This window comes from Achroia grisella, unplaced genomic scaffold (genome assembly GCF_030625045.1).
Source record: "Achroia grisella isolate CSIRO2021 unplaced genomic scaffold, CSIRO_AGI_Agris_v1 utg783, whole genome shotgun sequence".
Classification (NCBI taxonomy): domain Eukaryota; kingdom Metazoa; phylum Arthropoda; class Insecta; order Lepidoptera; family Pyralidae; genus Achroia; species Achroia grisella.
In genome coordinates this window covers 751,667-765,110 of record NW_026713023.1, presented here as the reverse complement: position 1 = coordinate 765,110, position 13,444 = coordinate 751,667, and the positions used below count along the sequence as shown (strand labels likewise).

Sequence of the window (13,444 nt, the reverse complement as noted above, 5' to 3'; positions counted from 1 at the left end):
CGCAATTATACATTTAAATAAACATATTTTTATATTATTATCTTATTTATAATGTTACTTTTGCTGGTAATCATTGATCATATTTGGATGCATTTTATTTTTGTTTATCATTTTTGTCTTAATGTACCTGTGAAAAAAAAACAGCAAATGAAATGTTGGATGTTTTATAAATTGACAAATGTGTACAATACTTAATGGGTTTGTATTATATTCTTTAATTCCCGTACCATTAGATAAAATAATCTAAAAACATTATAGGACGTCCATATAATAAGCACCTGATTCGATAAAATGAATGATTTCATAATATTATATAAAAAAAATAAGCCTGATTCGATAAAATGAATGATTTCATAATATTTACAACGGCGACCCTGCTCAGTTCAATTTAATTACTCTACATTATCAATGGGGCACTTCCCCATATATTACATTATTCCCCAATTATTATATTACTAAAACACCCATCCCCCCACTTCTAACTTTGATACTTGCAATTTATGGTGTGCTATCTCGAGGAAAAGGATGGTAAGGGAGAGCGCGGCGCCGTACACCATGAGGAGCAGCACCGGCTTTAGGTCCATCAGGCCCACGCTGCTGAACGCTGCCATCTTGCCGGAACACTGGGGCTTAGGTACCAGCATACGTTTAATTATCGCTGATCGTATACCAGACTCTGCCAATTGTTTGAACCTGTTGGAACAGGAATCTTATTCTTACCACATTTTATTTCGGACTACTTTGATGCTGTTGGCTGCAGCTGACTTTTACATTTTCATCGGACGATAGGAGGCGAGTGCAGATGGCAGTCCAAACCCGCGGAAGGACTTATGGAGCGGCTGTAGGCCAACTCCCGCTTGATGGATACGATTTTAGTATGAGGTCACCGTTAGGGGTTCGAACCTCGGTTCAGGCCGTCGTAATTTCGATTACCGTTGGAATTGGTCGGGGGATCAATTGTATCGTCCGGTGAAGCTGTAAAGGCCATCTGTGGTCAACAGCATTAGAGTAGTCCGAAAAAAAAACGTAAGTAGATGCAATTTTTTAGTAAACATACGTGTGTTTAAAATAAATGCATCTAAAGAATACAAATTACAATAGACAAAGCGCGTGAGCCTAATCCTTTTAAGTTTATTCAAACCTCATCCTAATATGAGGCCGCTCTGCCTCAATGTATTAACTTGGGCCTTGTGTTATAACAATTGTTATAACACATTAACAAAACGATAAATCAATCGTAGAAACCCTGTACTACTAACACGACTTTGAACAGCTCCAAGTATGGTGAGCCTTTCTTCATAGGCACGAGGGGGTCGATTCTGTTCAAGAAGTCGATCTCCACCAGGTCGCACTTCTCACCCTCGAGGAATGTCTGCTCAATGCGCCGGTACACCTGCTCCGCGATGGAGTGAAACGCGAACAAACCCTGGAAACAGAGGGGAAAAGGTATTGTTAGTAAGTAGGGATTAGTTATTTTACTCTGTGATGAAACGATTAGTGGTGAAAGTAAATAAACAGGCAGTAGTTTTGAAACTTATTTAATTTGATTCTTACATGTTGGCTACTAGAAATAGAAATCTTCTTTATTAGTAAAAACTTAATATAAGCTCTTTTGAATAGTCACACTTTTATTATTCTACCACTCATTCGTATGCACAAGAAGAACGAGAAATAAACTTGTGTGTTGCTCTTTTAAATTATTGAGGTAACTTTACATTTTTAAGTTAAAATTTGTGAATACAAGCTTCCAATAAACCTAATTCATTAGAGTCATAATATTAAATACAGAATGTTTAAGTAACTAAATAAGAATAAATTAATCGCAGTGATTAGAGCAGTACAGTCCCCACAAGCAGCAGGCGATCATGCGTATGACGGATAAGCCAGCCCAGCCCAGCCCAGATAAGAATACACCACGATGGGTCAACTGACCTGACTTCATGCTTATCCTATATTGCTCCCGCCAGCGTATTTCGTTAGTGCAGGCGGTTATACTATTCTATTATCAACCATTAAAATATATTGAAGTACTTAGTTTATTATAGATAAATTATAAAATGCAGTAAATAAAAAAAATCTAAATGAAAAAATCAAATCGGGTTGATTTGTAAGAGCTTAATAAATTGAGATCTCTGCCGCAAATATTTGCTTTGTTATCAGATTCATTAAGCTAAGATACAGACCACAGCTAAGATAGCGTGTGAGTAAGCTCGCACGCTTCCATTTAGTTTGGGGCGGTGCCTCCTTCAAGGCGTGCACCTCGGTCCCAGTGGGGGAAAGAAGTGATATTGAGTTGTGTAAAATATATAATTTCCGGCTACGACCAATAGGAGCGGAGCTGGAATAAAAATGTAGCAATACGGAAAAAATGTGACGCGAATGAAGTTGGGTGGATGAGCCAGTATATAATAAAACATTTCTGCGTATAAAAATCTATTTATTCATTTAATTGCTTTAAATAGTTTACATTGTTTTTTGAAATAAATACATATTTCCATATATATTACGAAACAAGTTTAACGTACCTAATTACATGGTTCTTGTTAACTTTGGGAACTGTTAAATGGTAACAACAGTTTAATCGCTCTCAAACTTAACAAGTTATAACTATTAATTAGACTTATGTATGTTTAATTATAGGTTTATACAATAGTATTTTAGGCCCCGGTGGTCTAGCGGTTTAGCAAACCGCTATTTCAGATTATCGCGGGTTCAATTTCTCGCACGGTATACGATATATATGTATATGCTATTGTAAATATTATTACGTCTGTTTTTTGTTTTGTTTTTGTTTATATACAAAAAACAAAAAAAAAACTATTTTTACATAGCATTAAAATGTTTCTTTTCAGTTACATTGTAGGTATACATCATACAAATAGTTACGGGATATTTACAGGTAAAATTGAAATCTGGTTAGTTGGTAATAATAAGTTATTTGTTAATAAATAAATAAAAAACAAACATCTAAATTTGATTCATACTAAATAATACCTGTCTAATTCTTTCGACACCTTCGTTCATTGCGTAAAATTGTCCATTTCCCTTTTCTGGGTCCACTTTCCGGTAGACTGTCGTGTGCAGCGGGTCCTTATAGGTCTGAAATGATGATAAAAAACATTAACACTTCTTTTATTGAGAGCATCGTGTCTAGTGCATGATGAGAGTTTAAATCTGACCGTTACAAATAAGAGGATCTAGTTATGCATGCACGCCTCTGAAACCATTTAGTTAGGGCGATGTCTCCCTCAAGGCGAATTTCTTGGCCCCAGTGGGGGATACAAGTGGCAGGCCGCATCTCAGAGCGACTTACTTCGCGCTGCTCAATCTCATGAATACAAATGTTTGTGCCGTGCGAGGAATCGAACCCGCGACCATCGGACGTAAAGCGGTGTGTTAGACCGCTAGACCACCGAGGTCGTCAAATATCTTTGAGACCATTTAGTTGGGACGCTACCTCTCTCAAGGTAAGCACTTCGGCCCAGTGGGGGATAGAGGTGGGGTTGAGTTGGTTACGCCTCTCTAGGTTTGACTCTTAGAAATGTAAGTTAGACTCTATTCTCCACATTTACACAATGGCCCATTTAAAGATATTTGGGCCGATGTGCGTGTAGATCGGACTCTTTTGTGTACCAGAAAGATCAGATTCCTGCGCCCTTTCCACCGCCTCCTTCCGGGAGATAATTTCTTCACAAAAGAAGGTTGAATAGAGTCCCTCCCTGGTACGGTTGCTGTAAGGGAATTGACTCACCCCCTGGTACGTTATATTTCAAATATTTGCAGGAAAAGTGGGTTATATCAAGTGTTAAGTTCACCACGATTCCGACAATTGACTATGTCCCACCTGAGATGATTTGATGGTGGGTTTTCTTTTTTTAAACATAATAAAGCTAAAGTACCGAAATAAAACTTACACTGAAAACAATATGGTTGTAATCAACATCATGAGCTGCCAGAGGTATTTTGGACCAGATCAGCTGTGCTAGACTCTTGATGGAGTTGGAGGGCGCCTGCAGCAGGACGACGATGTTGGCGGAGTACGCGGCGTATAGCGCCATCAGAACAGTGAAGAATATGAACACTATGATGCGGCCTGTTTGACGGGAGAAATATATAGTTACTAACTAAACTACTACTACTACTAACTAAACTAAACTAACCCGCGCAACTATGTCTGCGTTTCATTTCCCCACCTTTTGTAATAATTTTCATTGCAGCTCCGCTCCTATGAGTAGTAGCGTAATGTTATATAGCCTAAAGCTTCCTCAACAAATTGACTATCCAATACAAAAATATTTTTTCAATTCGAAATAGTAGTTTCTGATGATTAATATTCATAACTATTAGTGTTTTTATTGATCGTTCATATATGTATTTACAAAAAAATCAAACAAACAAACAAGTTGTGCTTCAACTTTATAATATTTAAAAAATGTATGAATATATGGAATATCTGTATACGAATATCATAAATATCCGAAATATATAAATAATAAATAAATAACCCTGGACTATTAACACAACGCCATCTAGATCCATGGTAAGCAGAGCTTGTGTTATGGATGGACAACTGATATAAATACTTAGATTTTTTTTTATAAATACAACATAATTTATATAAAAAACACCCAAACTGATACAAACAATCATACTAATGATTCATGATTCATGAATATAAATGTTTACACCGTGCGAGGAATCGACCCCGCGACCTTCGGAAGTAAAGCGGTGTGCTAAACCGCTAGACCATCGAGGCCATTACTGAGATATAGGTACGGTACTAATATGGCAGTTAAAGGCACTTACCTGAAACTTTTCTAGGTTCAATCACACAGCCTTGCTGGCTTACAGCACTCATGGTCAGCAAGAACGCATCTCCCATAGTGCCGTCCAGTTGTGATGCAGTCTGGAAATAATCTATGTACTGTACTATTCTTTCAGCAGAGCCCTAGTGGAGGATGATAAGATGAGCATGAGGTCAGCCATCGAGGCAAATTCACCAGAAATTTATCACGATAGTTTAGAGGAAACCGCATGTTGGTCTACCTGACTTGATACATTGGTATAGAGCTTTGAAGAGGAAACTCCACTACACATCCTATGTGGATGTAGCCCACTCATGCATAAACGAAATTTCTCCTTTGGAAAGTTTACACCCTTTCCCGAGGAGATAAAAACCATCGCTCCTAAGAATATCCTTCAATTCTTGTCCCTGACGGGTCTAGGTAGCGAACTCTGAAAAAGGGCGAGCACAATATATCTATGTAGGTCGCAGTGCTACAGGTGCTACAGTCACCTGACAATAGCCCAAACAACCCAATAAAAAAAAATAGTCAGAGCTGTACTATTATTACTATCTGTTAGGTATTATACTAAAGGCTGTTATAATCGGTTTGTTGTATATAAGAGTAATATAGTAAAATAAAAGTAAATTGCAGACACATAAAATTATGTAGAATGGTATAAAATAATTAGGAATCAGGAGTACAACAGTTTATTAGTATGTCTGCAGAAGCAGCCATTTTTTTGTTTTTAGTTTTCCCGCGTAAAACGAAATGCGCCACAGATGCAGAATATTACGCAGAGCGCGTCATAGCTGTATGCGCGATGTTAATACTATGAGTATTAACACTATCTATATATGTAAATTAGACGATTCGTCCATTTATCATCAGTTTGGCCGTCAGCTTACTAAACTAAGTTGATATTTCGAAGTTTTGCTTTAATTGTTACCATTTGACTAACCTTTCCACCCCTGGCTTCAATTTTACTGGTGATATAAAGACCGAACATGGCCAGAATTGAACACACCGCAGTGGCAATCCAGACGTTGCTGGAAAACGGCAGCGAGAAGATATTGGAGACGTAAGAGAGGGGAGGCTGCCGGAGTATGAAGCTAACGTGGAAGGGAGCCAACATATCGGTATATGTGACTATCTCGAATCGTTCCATGAATGTTCCCAAACAGTTTGTACCTGAAAGAAACAACCAGAAAACAAGAAGAGTGCCTCTAACTATGTTCTAGTTCTGTCACTGTTGGCAAAAAGATTACAGTCTACCTGATGGAATATTTGGAATTGAGAAGAAATCTTTTGTTTTACCGCTTGTGGTCGCTCTTTACCTGTAGTGGTCATTAAAGAAAACACCGTCTATAAAAAGATTTTGAATATTTTATGACATGGGTAGAAGAGAAGATTTATGTAACTTAATAAGGAACTCTACCAATGGATCTTGTCCTGTACACTAATATAATATTAGAGGAAATATTTGATTCTTTCTTTGTAGTCGATAACTCCAAAACGACTCAACCAATTTTAAAACTTCTTTCGTCTATTGAAAGTAACCTTATCACATATTTATATGTATCTATTATATAGATCTCTACAATAATTACAGTCATGCGAGGTCGGCTTACCAGGTCAAAATTTTTCGCTTACCTACATCCGCTTTGCCTATATGCAAATCATTTATCATCCCAGACCACTTCCCTTTATATTTGTAACCCCATCTTTGATTGAAGATGTACCGCGGGGTAGCATTCAGCATTTGGAAGGCCAAGTGAACATTTATCCAACAAGTTTTTGATATAACATCGTACTGGAGTTCACTGAAAAGGTATGTAAAACATAAAAATACTGTGAGACCACAAATATTTAGTGCGGAAACCTGACCACCGACACTGGAGACCATATTGATCACTATTGGTGATCAAATTGGTCTCCAGTCACGGTCCAGTAAAACGGTCTTCTGATCGTTATATTCTAATATAACGACGAGAAGACCGTAGTTTTAACTACCGAAAATACCTAAAAGAGTGTCATTAACTCGTATTTCAGAAGAAAGTCATTTATTTATTTGTTTGCACAACTATCATTATGGGCCCATTACAATAGTGTATTGAATATTACTAGTATTCGGCCAATGGTCGATATTCAAAGATAACTATTTTAAAATATATATCTGAACATTATTAAGGTTGTTATAGGCTATACTTCTATTCGTAGTCACTTAAAACCCGCGGAAGGACTTATGGAGCGACTGAAGGCCAACTACTGCCTGACGGATACGACTTTTAGGGGTTAGACGGCTCAATCCGAGAGGGTTGAGTAGTCGTAATTTCGAAATTGTACGGGGGTTCGATCGGAGAGGACTATGAAAAGGGTAAAACCCTGATATTCTACCATAACCATAAGAAGTCAGCCCGGAAACTCCTAGTAATATTGCCCATATATATATATAAATACTTACAGTCTGTCCTCTCTTGGTAAATGATACATAGTGCTATTGCTGTCCTGCACCACATTTGACATAGTCAAAGGGGATCGCATCATGTTCCTTCGTCTCCTGAACATCTCCCGGTGTGGTCGGATATCCACCAGGGTCGTATCGTAGTACCCGCGAGGGGTTGAAACCATTGAACTATTCTTTGATGATCTATGTACTGTGGAGTATTTGAAATGTTTACAATGTAATGTAAGAACTTCGTTTTCAAATATTTTTTAAGGATAAATAAACAAAATTGTCTTTGGAATGGTAAACAAACCAGCACGCCGATGGTAAATCGCAAACCTTACCTAACCCTTATATATGAATAGCACCACACTCGTTGTCCTGTGACTGTCATGATACTACTTATGTGTTGCCATTCCAGAAGACTAACCTAACGTCATCATATCACAAAACCATATCGTTACTTAATAGATTCATATTATTTTGATTAATTCTGCTACTATTAGCATGTGTGAGATCATGAATACTCAGTGCAGAAACCCAACCATCGACACTAGAAGCATTATGACTTTGTCTATAGGTGATTAAATTCCGACCGTTATTGATTATATATCCAAACTGTGACTGCACGCACAACACCAGCCTTCAAAGTTATACCCGAGTTCTATTTCTTGGCTGATAATGTCTCGTTTTGAGGCGAAACATGTATCGCAATATGAGTGTAGATTCAATAACGGTCGGAATTTGACCATCTATAGAAAAGGTCGTAACGCTTCCGGTAGCGGGGGTCAAGTTTCCGCACAGAATATTTTTGTTCTCATACATGCTAATAGAAGCGGAATTAAACAAAATAATATAAATACATTAAGTAATGAAATAGACTTTCGCAAAAGAGACCTATTTTGATAAAATATATCATAATGCCTATACGTCACTGGAGTCGGGTAAGGACATTTTAATATTTCAGGTGTTAAACGAATTTTACTTACATTCAGTCAGTGTAAATCCACTTTCCGATCTTTCCGCTAACACCAAGTCACTATCTGGTAAAGCGGGAGTTTCCCACAGACCTGACGACCTTAACTTTTCAGGGTCGCCAGATAAAACGAGCCAACGGTACGGAGAGCCAAAGAGGTTTTTTGATATAGCCTAATAGATGAGACATTTAATTGTAATAATAATATATACATATAACCTAGGATAATTTATACAGCGCAATCCCTCATCTTCCCCAGTCCCATAGCTTAAAGAAAGCTCGTGTTATGTGTACTGAACAACTGATATAAATACTTAGATATTTATTTTTGTAAACATATAGATATGCACAGAAATCATCCAGGCTGATACAAGTAATCGTGCTAGAAATCAACCCGCGCTAAACGAAGTAAAACGGTATGTTAAACCGCTAAACCACTGAGGGCGTCAAGTATATTTGAATAACGTGAAAGTTCTTACAGATTTTGTTATATTTCGGCGTGAGGCGAATCTACGATTAGAAAAGGTTTCAATTGGGGTAGTAAATAAAACAATAGGTAAATATTATTTCTAAACCCACTTTCTGAATAGCTTCTTCAGAACGAGGACAGTCCAGATCGAGTAGGAATATAATCCCATGGTTTTGGTAGCTGTAAGACGTTTTGATTGTAGATGATACTCTACGGCCTTTTCGTATAATTTCATTATATAGTTTGACAGTAATAGCTGGAATAAAATAGAATTAACATACAGTCTACCACTATGTCTTATAACTTCATTACCTAGTATAGAAAGTTGGGGTCTGTCCGTCCCTATGTAGGCTTAAATCTTTAAAACTACGCAACGGATTTTGAAACGGTTTTTAAATAGATAGAGTGAGTCAAGAGGAGGTAGCTAGTAGTAGTAGCAGGTAGCTAGTAAAATATAATAGTTAAATAGAATAGAAATAATCTTTATTCAAATAAACTTAATAGAAGCACTTTTGAATAGTAATATTTATTTATTCTGCCACTGAATGAGTGGAACGCGTCATCACAAGAAGAACGAGCAAGAAACATCTTTTAAATAAATATTGTTCAGAATAACATTTTTGGGAACATATAGGTATATATATATATATTACGTTTTGAAAAGAATCTTGATATGATAGTGGAAACCGTATCAAAATCTATTGAATGGTTTAGAAGTAGAGAAACAGCGATTTAGCCATACACATAAACAAAGGCGCAATTCTGAACACATGAGCAAAAGAAAGGTCTAATATCTAAACAAACTTCTAATAAGTATCTAGGATATAAAATACCAACGAATTTTTTTACAAAATGCTAATTATAATTTGGCTGGACAGACAGATGACAGGTATATACACATAGATTATACTCTAGATTAAGACATAAAATACTTTTAACTCTTGAGTCAAGTGAGCAATGCCGGGAGATATCTCTCGGTAATACCTAACATTTAACATAAGAAAGTAATACGTAATATAGGTAGGTAGACTCACATTTTGGCCAGCAGAGTTCGTTTAGGATCAAATGAGTCGGTTTCCGTTCGTTATCGATAAAACTTTTAATAAAATCGATAGAATTCACATCATAAGCGTGTACTAGTGCATCGGTTGCAACTAGAATTAATAGTTTAAACAAAGTTTCCATTATTTTTAATAGGTCGCTGCAATATAAATAATATTCTTAAGTGTCCTCAGTCAACAATATTTATAATCTACATTATTAACTCGTCTTGTATTTAAAATTCGAATATTTTAAGCATATTTAAAAATCTATAAAAAAGTAATGAGGGGATGGGTGTAAAATTTAAAATTCTGCACAAAGTACTCATTTATTCCTGCTCATGCATTATGACAAAACTTGGCTTTAGTTACAGTCAAGTTGACTATATGTTCCAGCTAAATAATAACATAAAAATCTAGAAAATAACAAATCTTCAGAACCGTATAAAAATTCTATCAGTAATTAAAAAGTAAATATATCCTTATCACATCTTGATTTCGAATATCAAAGACCTTTCGATTCGACCATTCGAAATTCAAAGTCGGTATGAGATGCTAGTTACACATTACACAATTATGAAGGGATGCTTCTCGCTTGGAAACACGTATAGCAGTCTGCTGCATTTTCCTTTAATTTATTTAATTTAGGCTACTAATGGCCTATATTATAAATACCTTACAGACTAACATACATATGAATGATATTAACATTTATAGAAAAATTAAACATAAATTGTCTGTGTGGTCACTGAATTGATGACGGTAATCTACCACGGTAGCGCCGATACACCACACCATTCGGCCAGTCCTGCTTCGTGAAGTTGGTCAGAATGTTGGTGGGAACTCGAGCCACAAACGCCATGAAACTCGCGTTACGACTCAATTCCAGCTGCGTCACCCTTAATGTCAGGCTATTTTTGGTCCATATGTAGTCGACAATGTCCTGTTCCTTAGTGGCGTAGCATGGTTTCCAGGAGGAACCATGTGGAGGTCAACTTGACCTGATACATTGCTAACAATGGATGTTATTAGTCCATATTATTAACAAACTCGTTTCCCCTGGTAGGTGTATGTTATAACCACGAAATATTTTCCCCTTACAAGTCTCTAAAATCAAATCAGGGTGGGGAGGGGTTTATCAGTAATGCGGACTAAGAACCCCATTGTTAGCAATGTACCATGTCAGGTTTACTCCAAAAGGTTCCCCCTGGCAACCATCGTGGTAAATTGTCATTTGCCAAGATGTTCTAACTGACCTGACTTAATGCTCATTTTATCATCCTCCACTGGTACCTCGCCAGCGTAAACCGATGGCGCAGCACGGTGCATCATTCCATCATCATCCATTAAAAAATCAAATGGGATGGCACGTCTATGAAGTTTGATTAAAACAAAAAGGATCACTTACATGTCACTTGAAAGTGACGTACCGTTCACTTCAGTATGAAATGACAACTACACTAAGTAAGGTAGGTAAAAAACATTTTTATGAACTCGATTGGCTAATGGTATTATGATGGTAGATCCATTGTAATTAAAAGTTGTAGTAACGATACCATCGGTAGTACCATAAATCTATACTAATATTATAAAGAGGAAAGATTTGTATTTTTGTGTGTATGTATGTTTAAAAATGAATAAATTCAAAACTTATTCGCCGATTTCAAAAATTCTTTCACCATTAGAAAATTACATTCACTCTGAGTAACATATGCTATATTTATTACTAGAAAAGAGTAGGGATCCTTATGAAAACTTTAGTAACGTAACTCAAGGTGTAAAAAAATGCTATAAAATATCTTTCGTCGCGTGCGCTGCGGAAACTATTGGTGATAGAACAAAAGTATGTTCTACAATATTGAAGAACGTATCAATAACTACAAAAAACCTAGCTATACTATATATCCAACTATTATCGTTATGTCACAATAACTACTTTTTACATTTTAAAAGTTGATAGAAATACCGACCAAAATTAGACCATGTTATTCATTCAGTTTAAATCCTTATCTAAATAAATCATGTTGTTTTCAAAACTGTTTCAATTTATGTATATTACTTTTTTAATTGTTCAAATCGGTTATTCCATTCAATAGATATTAGAATAGAATCGAAAATCATTTATTCAAATAAACTTAATTTAAGCACTTTTGAATTGTCATAACAATTTGTTTTTTATCTACCACTTGTTCGGAAAGCTGTCTCATCACAAGAACAACGAGCAAGAAACTTGTGTGTTGCTCTTTTAAATAATCCTTGCATAATAAGTTTACATTTAGGTACAAGTCGAAACGTGTGAATACAAACTACCAACCAGCACAATTTTTTTGGGTCAAATATAAATATACAATAAGATTAAATCAGTCGTAGTGATAAGAGCAGACCAGTCCCGAATTACGAATTTAATAAGTCATAGAAACAGAAAACAAAACGCTATCGTGTTGTACATGTTATTTATACCTATTTATTAATCCTAATGCAAATAAATTATTTAATTATTCAAAATTGTTTCAGTACCTGCAGTAATCGTAGGTGTACATTCTATTCATCGGATCAAGCAATTTTCGGATCGGATCAAGCATTCGGAATAAGCAGTGTCAGAAATGCTCATGACGAAGTTGAAAATTATTTAAACAGCCGCTACATCTGAAGCAGTGTGGAGGTTGTTAGAGTTTCCTATACGTGACAGACACTCTACCGTAGTATACCTAGAGAACGGACGAGTATACTTCTCACCAGAAATCATGCAAAACATTAGACAATCCACCAAAAATGAAACTCACGGCATTTTTTGATCTACAGTAGTGACGGATTTGCTACAACACTACTCAATGCTAACAATAAATTTTCTAGAAGGAAACGTGGATAAGACCTAGGTGGACAACCCGGAATAATAAAAAAGATGTAGCATTCAAATGAGTATACAGTATTTATCCTTTCCAGTCAGAAGGTTTTTATCTCAGGATACTACTTCATCGTGACCGTAGCCCAACATCGTTTCAGGACTTAAAAATAGTTGATGGAATTGTTAAAGAAACTTACAAATCTGCTTGTCGAGATAGAGGTTTGCTAGATCAGATAAAAATGTAAAATGTTGTAAAAATGTCCACCCGTGCGAAGCCGGGACGGGCCGCTAGTATCTAATAAAATTGTAAAACGTTAATGGTGGAATAATAAAACGGTTCCCATAGATAAGAAAACGATTTAATTTATTCGAATAGTGAAGGGAATTAATAATACTAGTGGTCGCCCAAAGATCGAAATTCTACCATAATTAATTTAAATTATAAGTTTGAACATTATTAATAATAATAATAATAATAATAGTCATTTATTCAGCATCATAGTACAGAGTATAAAAGAAAACTTAAAAACTAATATTTCGCTATGAGCTGAAAGGACCTCCACTCAGCTGGTGCCGCAGCCTACAGCGCTGATTTTCAGTGGAGCCACTTGAAAAAAAAGAAATAGCATTCGTTATGAATTTAAATATCTAAAATCTTCATTTTAATGTATTTTTTATAAATAATTTATGCACTCCTCTATATAAACTGTATCTAAGTGTTCGAAATTTTATACTCCTATATCCGTGCAATTATCGTAAAAAGGATAATATTAATAAGTGAAGCAAAAACTTATGAAGTTTTTGCTTCACTTATTAATATTAAGATTACAATTTCTGACCTCTTTACTTTTTCTCTTCATTACGTTGTATCAACTTCTATTCTG

General features: G+C 35.9%; 1 protein-coding gene across 1 annotated transcript; it reads right to left on the bottom strand.

Moving 5' to 3' along the window:
• Positions 1–455: 455 nt before the first annotated feature.
• Positions 456–10,339, bottom strand: LOC131851466 (probable glutamate receptor). The gene is made up of 12 exons (XM_059201970.1): positions 10,279–10,339; positions 9,710–9,829; positions 8,786–8,931; positions 8,220–8,379; positions 7,249–7,441; positions 6,438–6,607; positions 5,746–5,975; positions 4,807–4,906; positions 3,915–4,093; positions 2,995–3,099; positions 1,260–1,426; positions 456–693 (listed from the first exon to the last, which is right to left on the bottom strand). Exons 1-12 carry the CDS (start codon positions 10,337–10,339, stop codon positions 456–458), a joined length of 1,869 nt encoding a protein of 622 aa, XP_059057953.1.
• Positions 10,340–13,444: the final 3,105 nt, after the last annotated feature.

Bases quoted from the DNA above. Each gene is read 5' to 3' on its own strand.
- LOC131851466 (XM_059201970.1), bottom strand. From the start codon at position 10,339: ATGCAGCAGACTGCTATACGTGTTTCCAAGCGAGAAGCATCCCTTCAT. The intron at 7,442-8,219 runs GTAAGTAAAATT...AATACTCCACAG, and splicing joins TGGATTTACACTGACTGAAT to TACATAGATCATCAAAGAAT. The intron at 4,094-4,806 runs GTAAGTGCCTTT...CCCGTCAAACAG, and splicing joins TGAACCTAGAAAAGTTTCAG to GCCGCATCATAGTGTTCATA.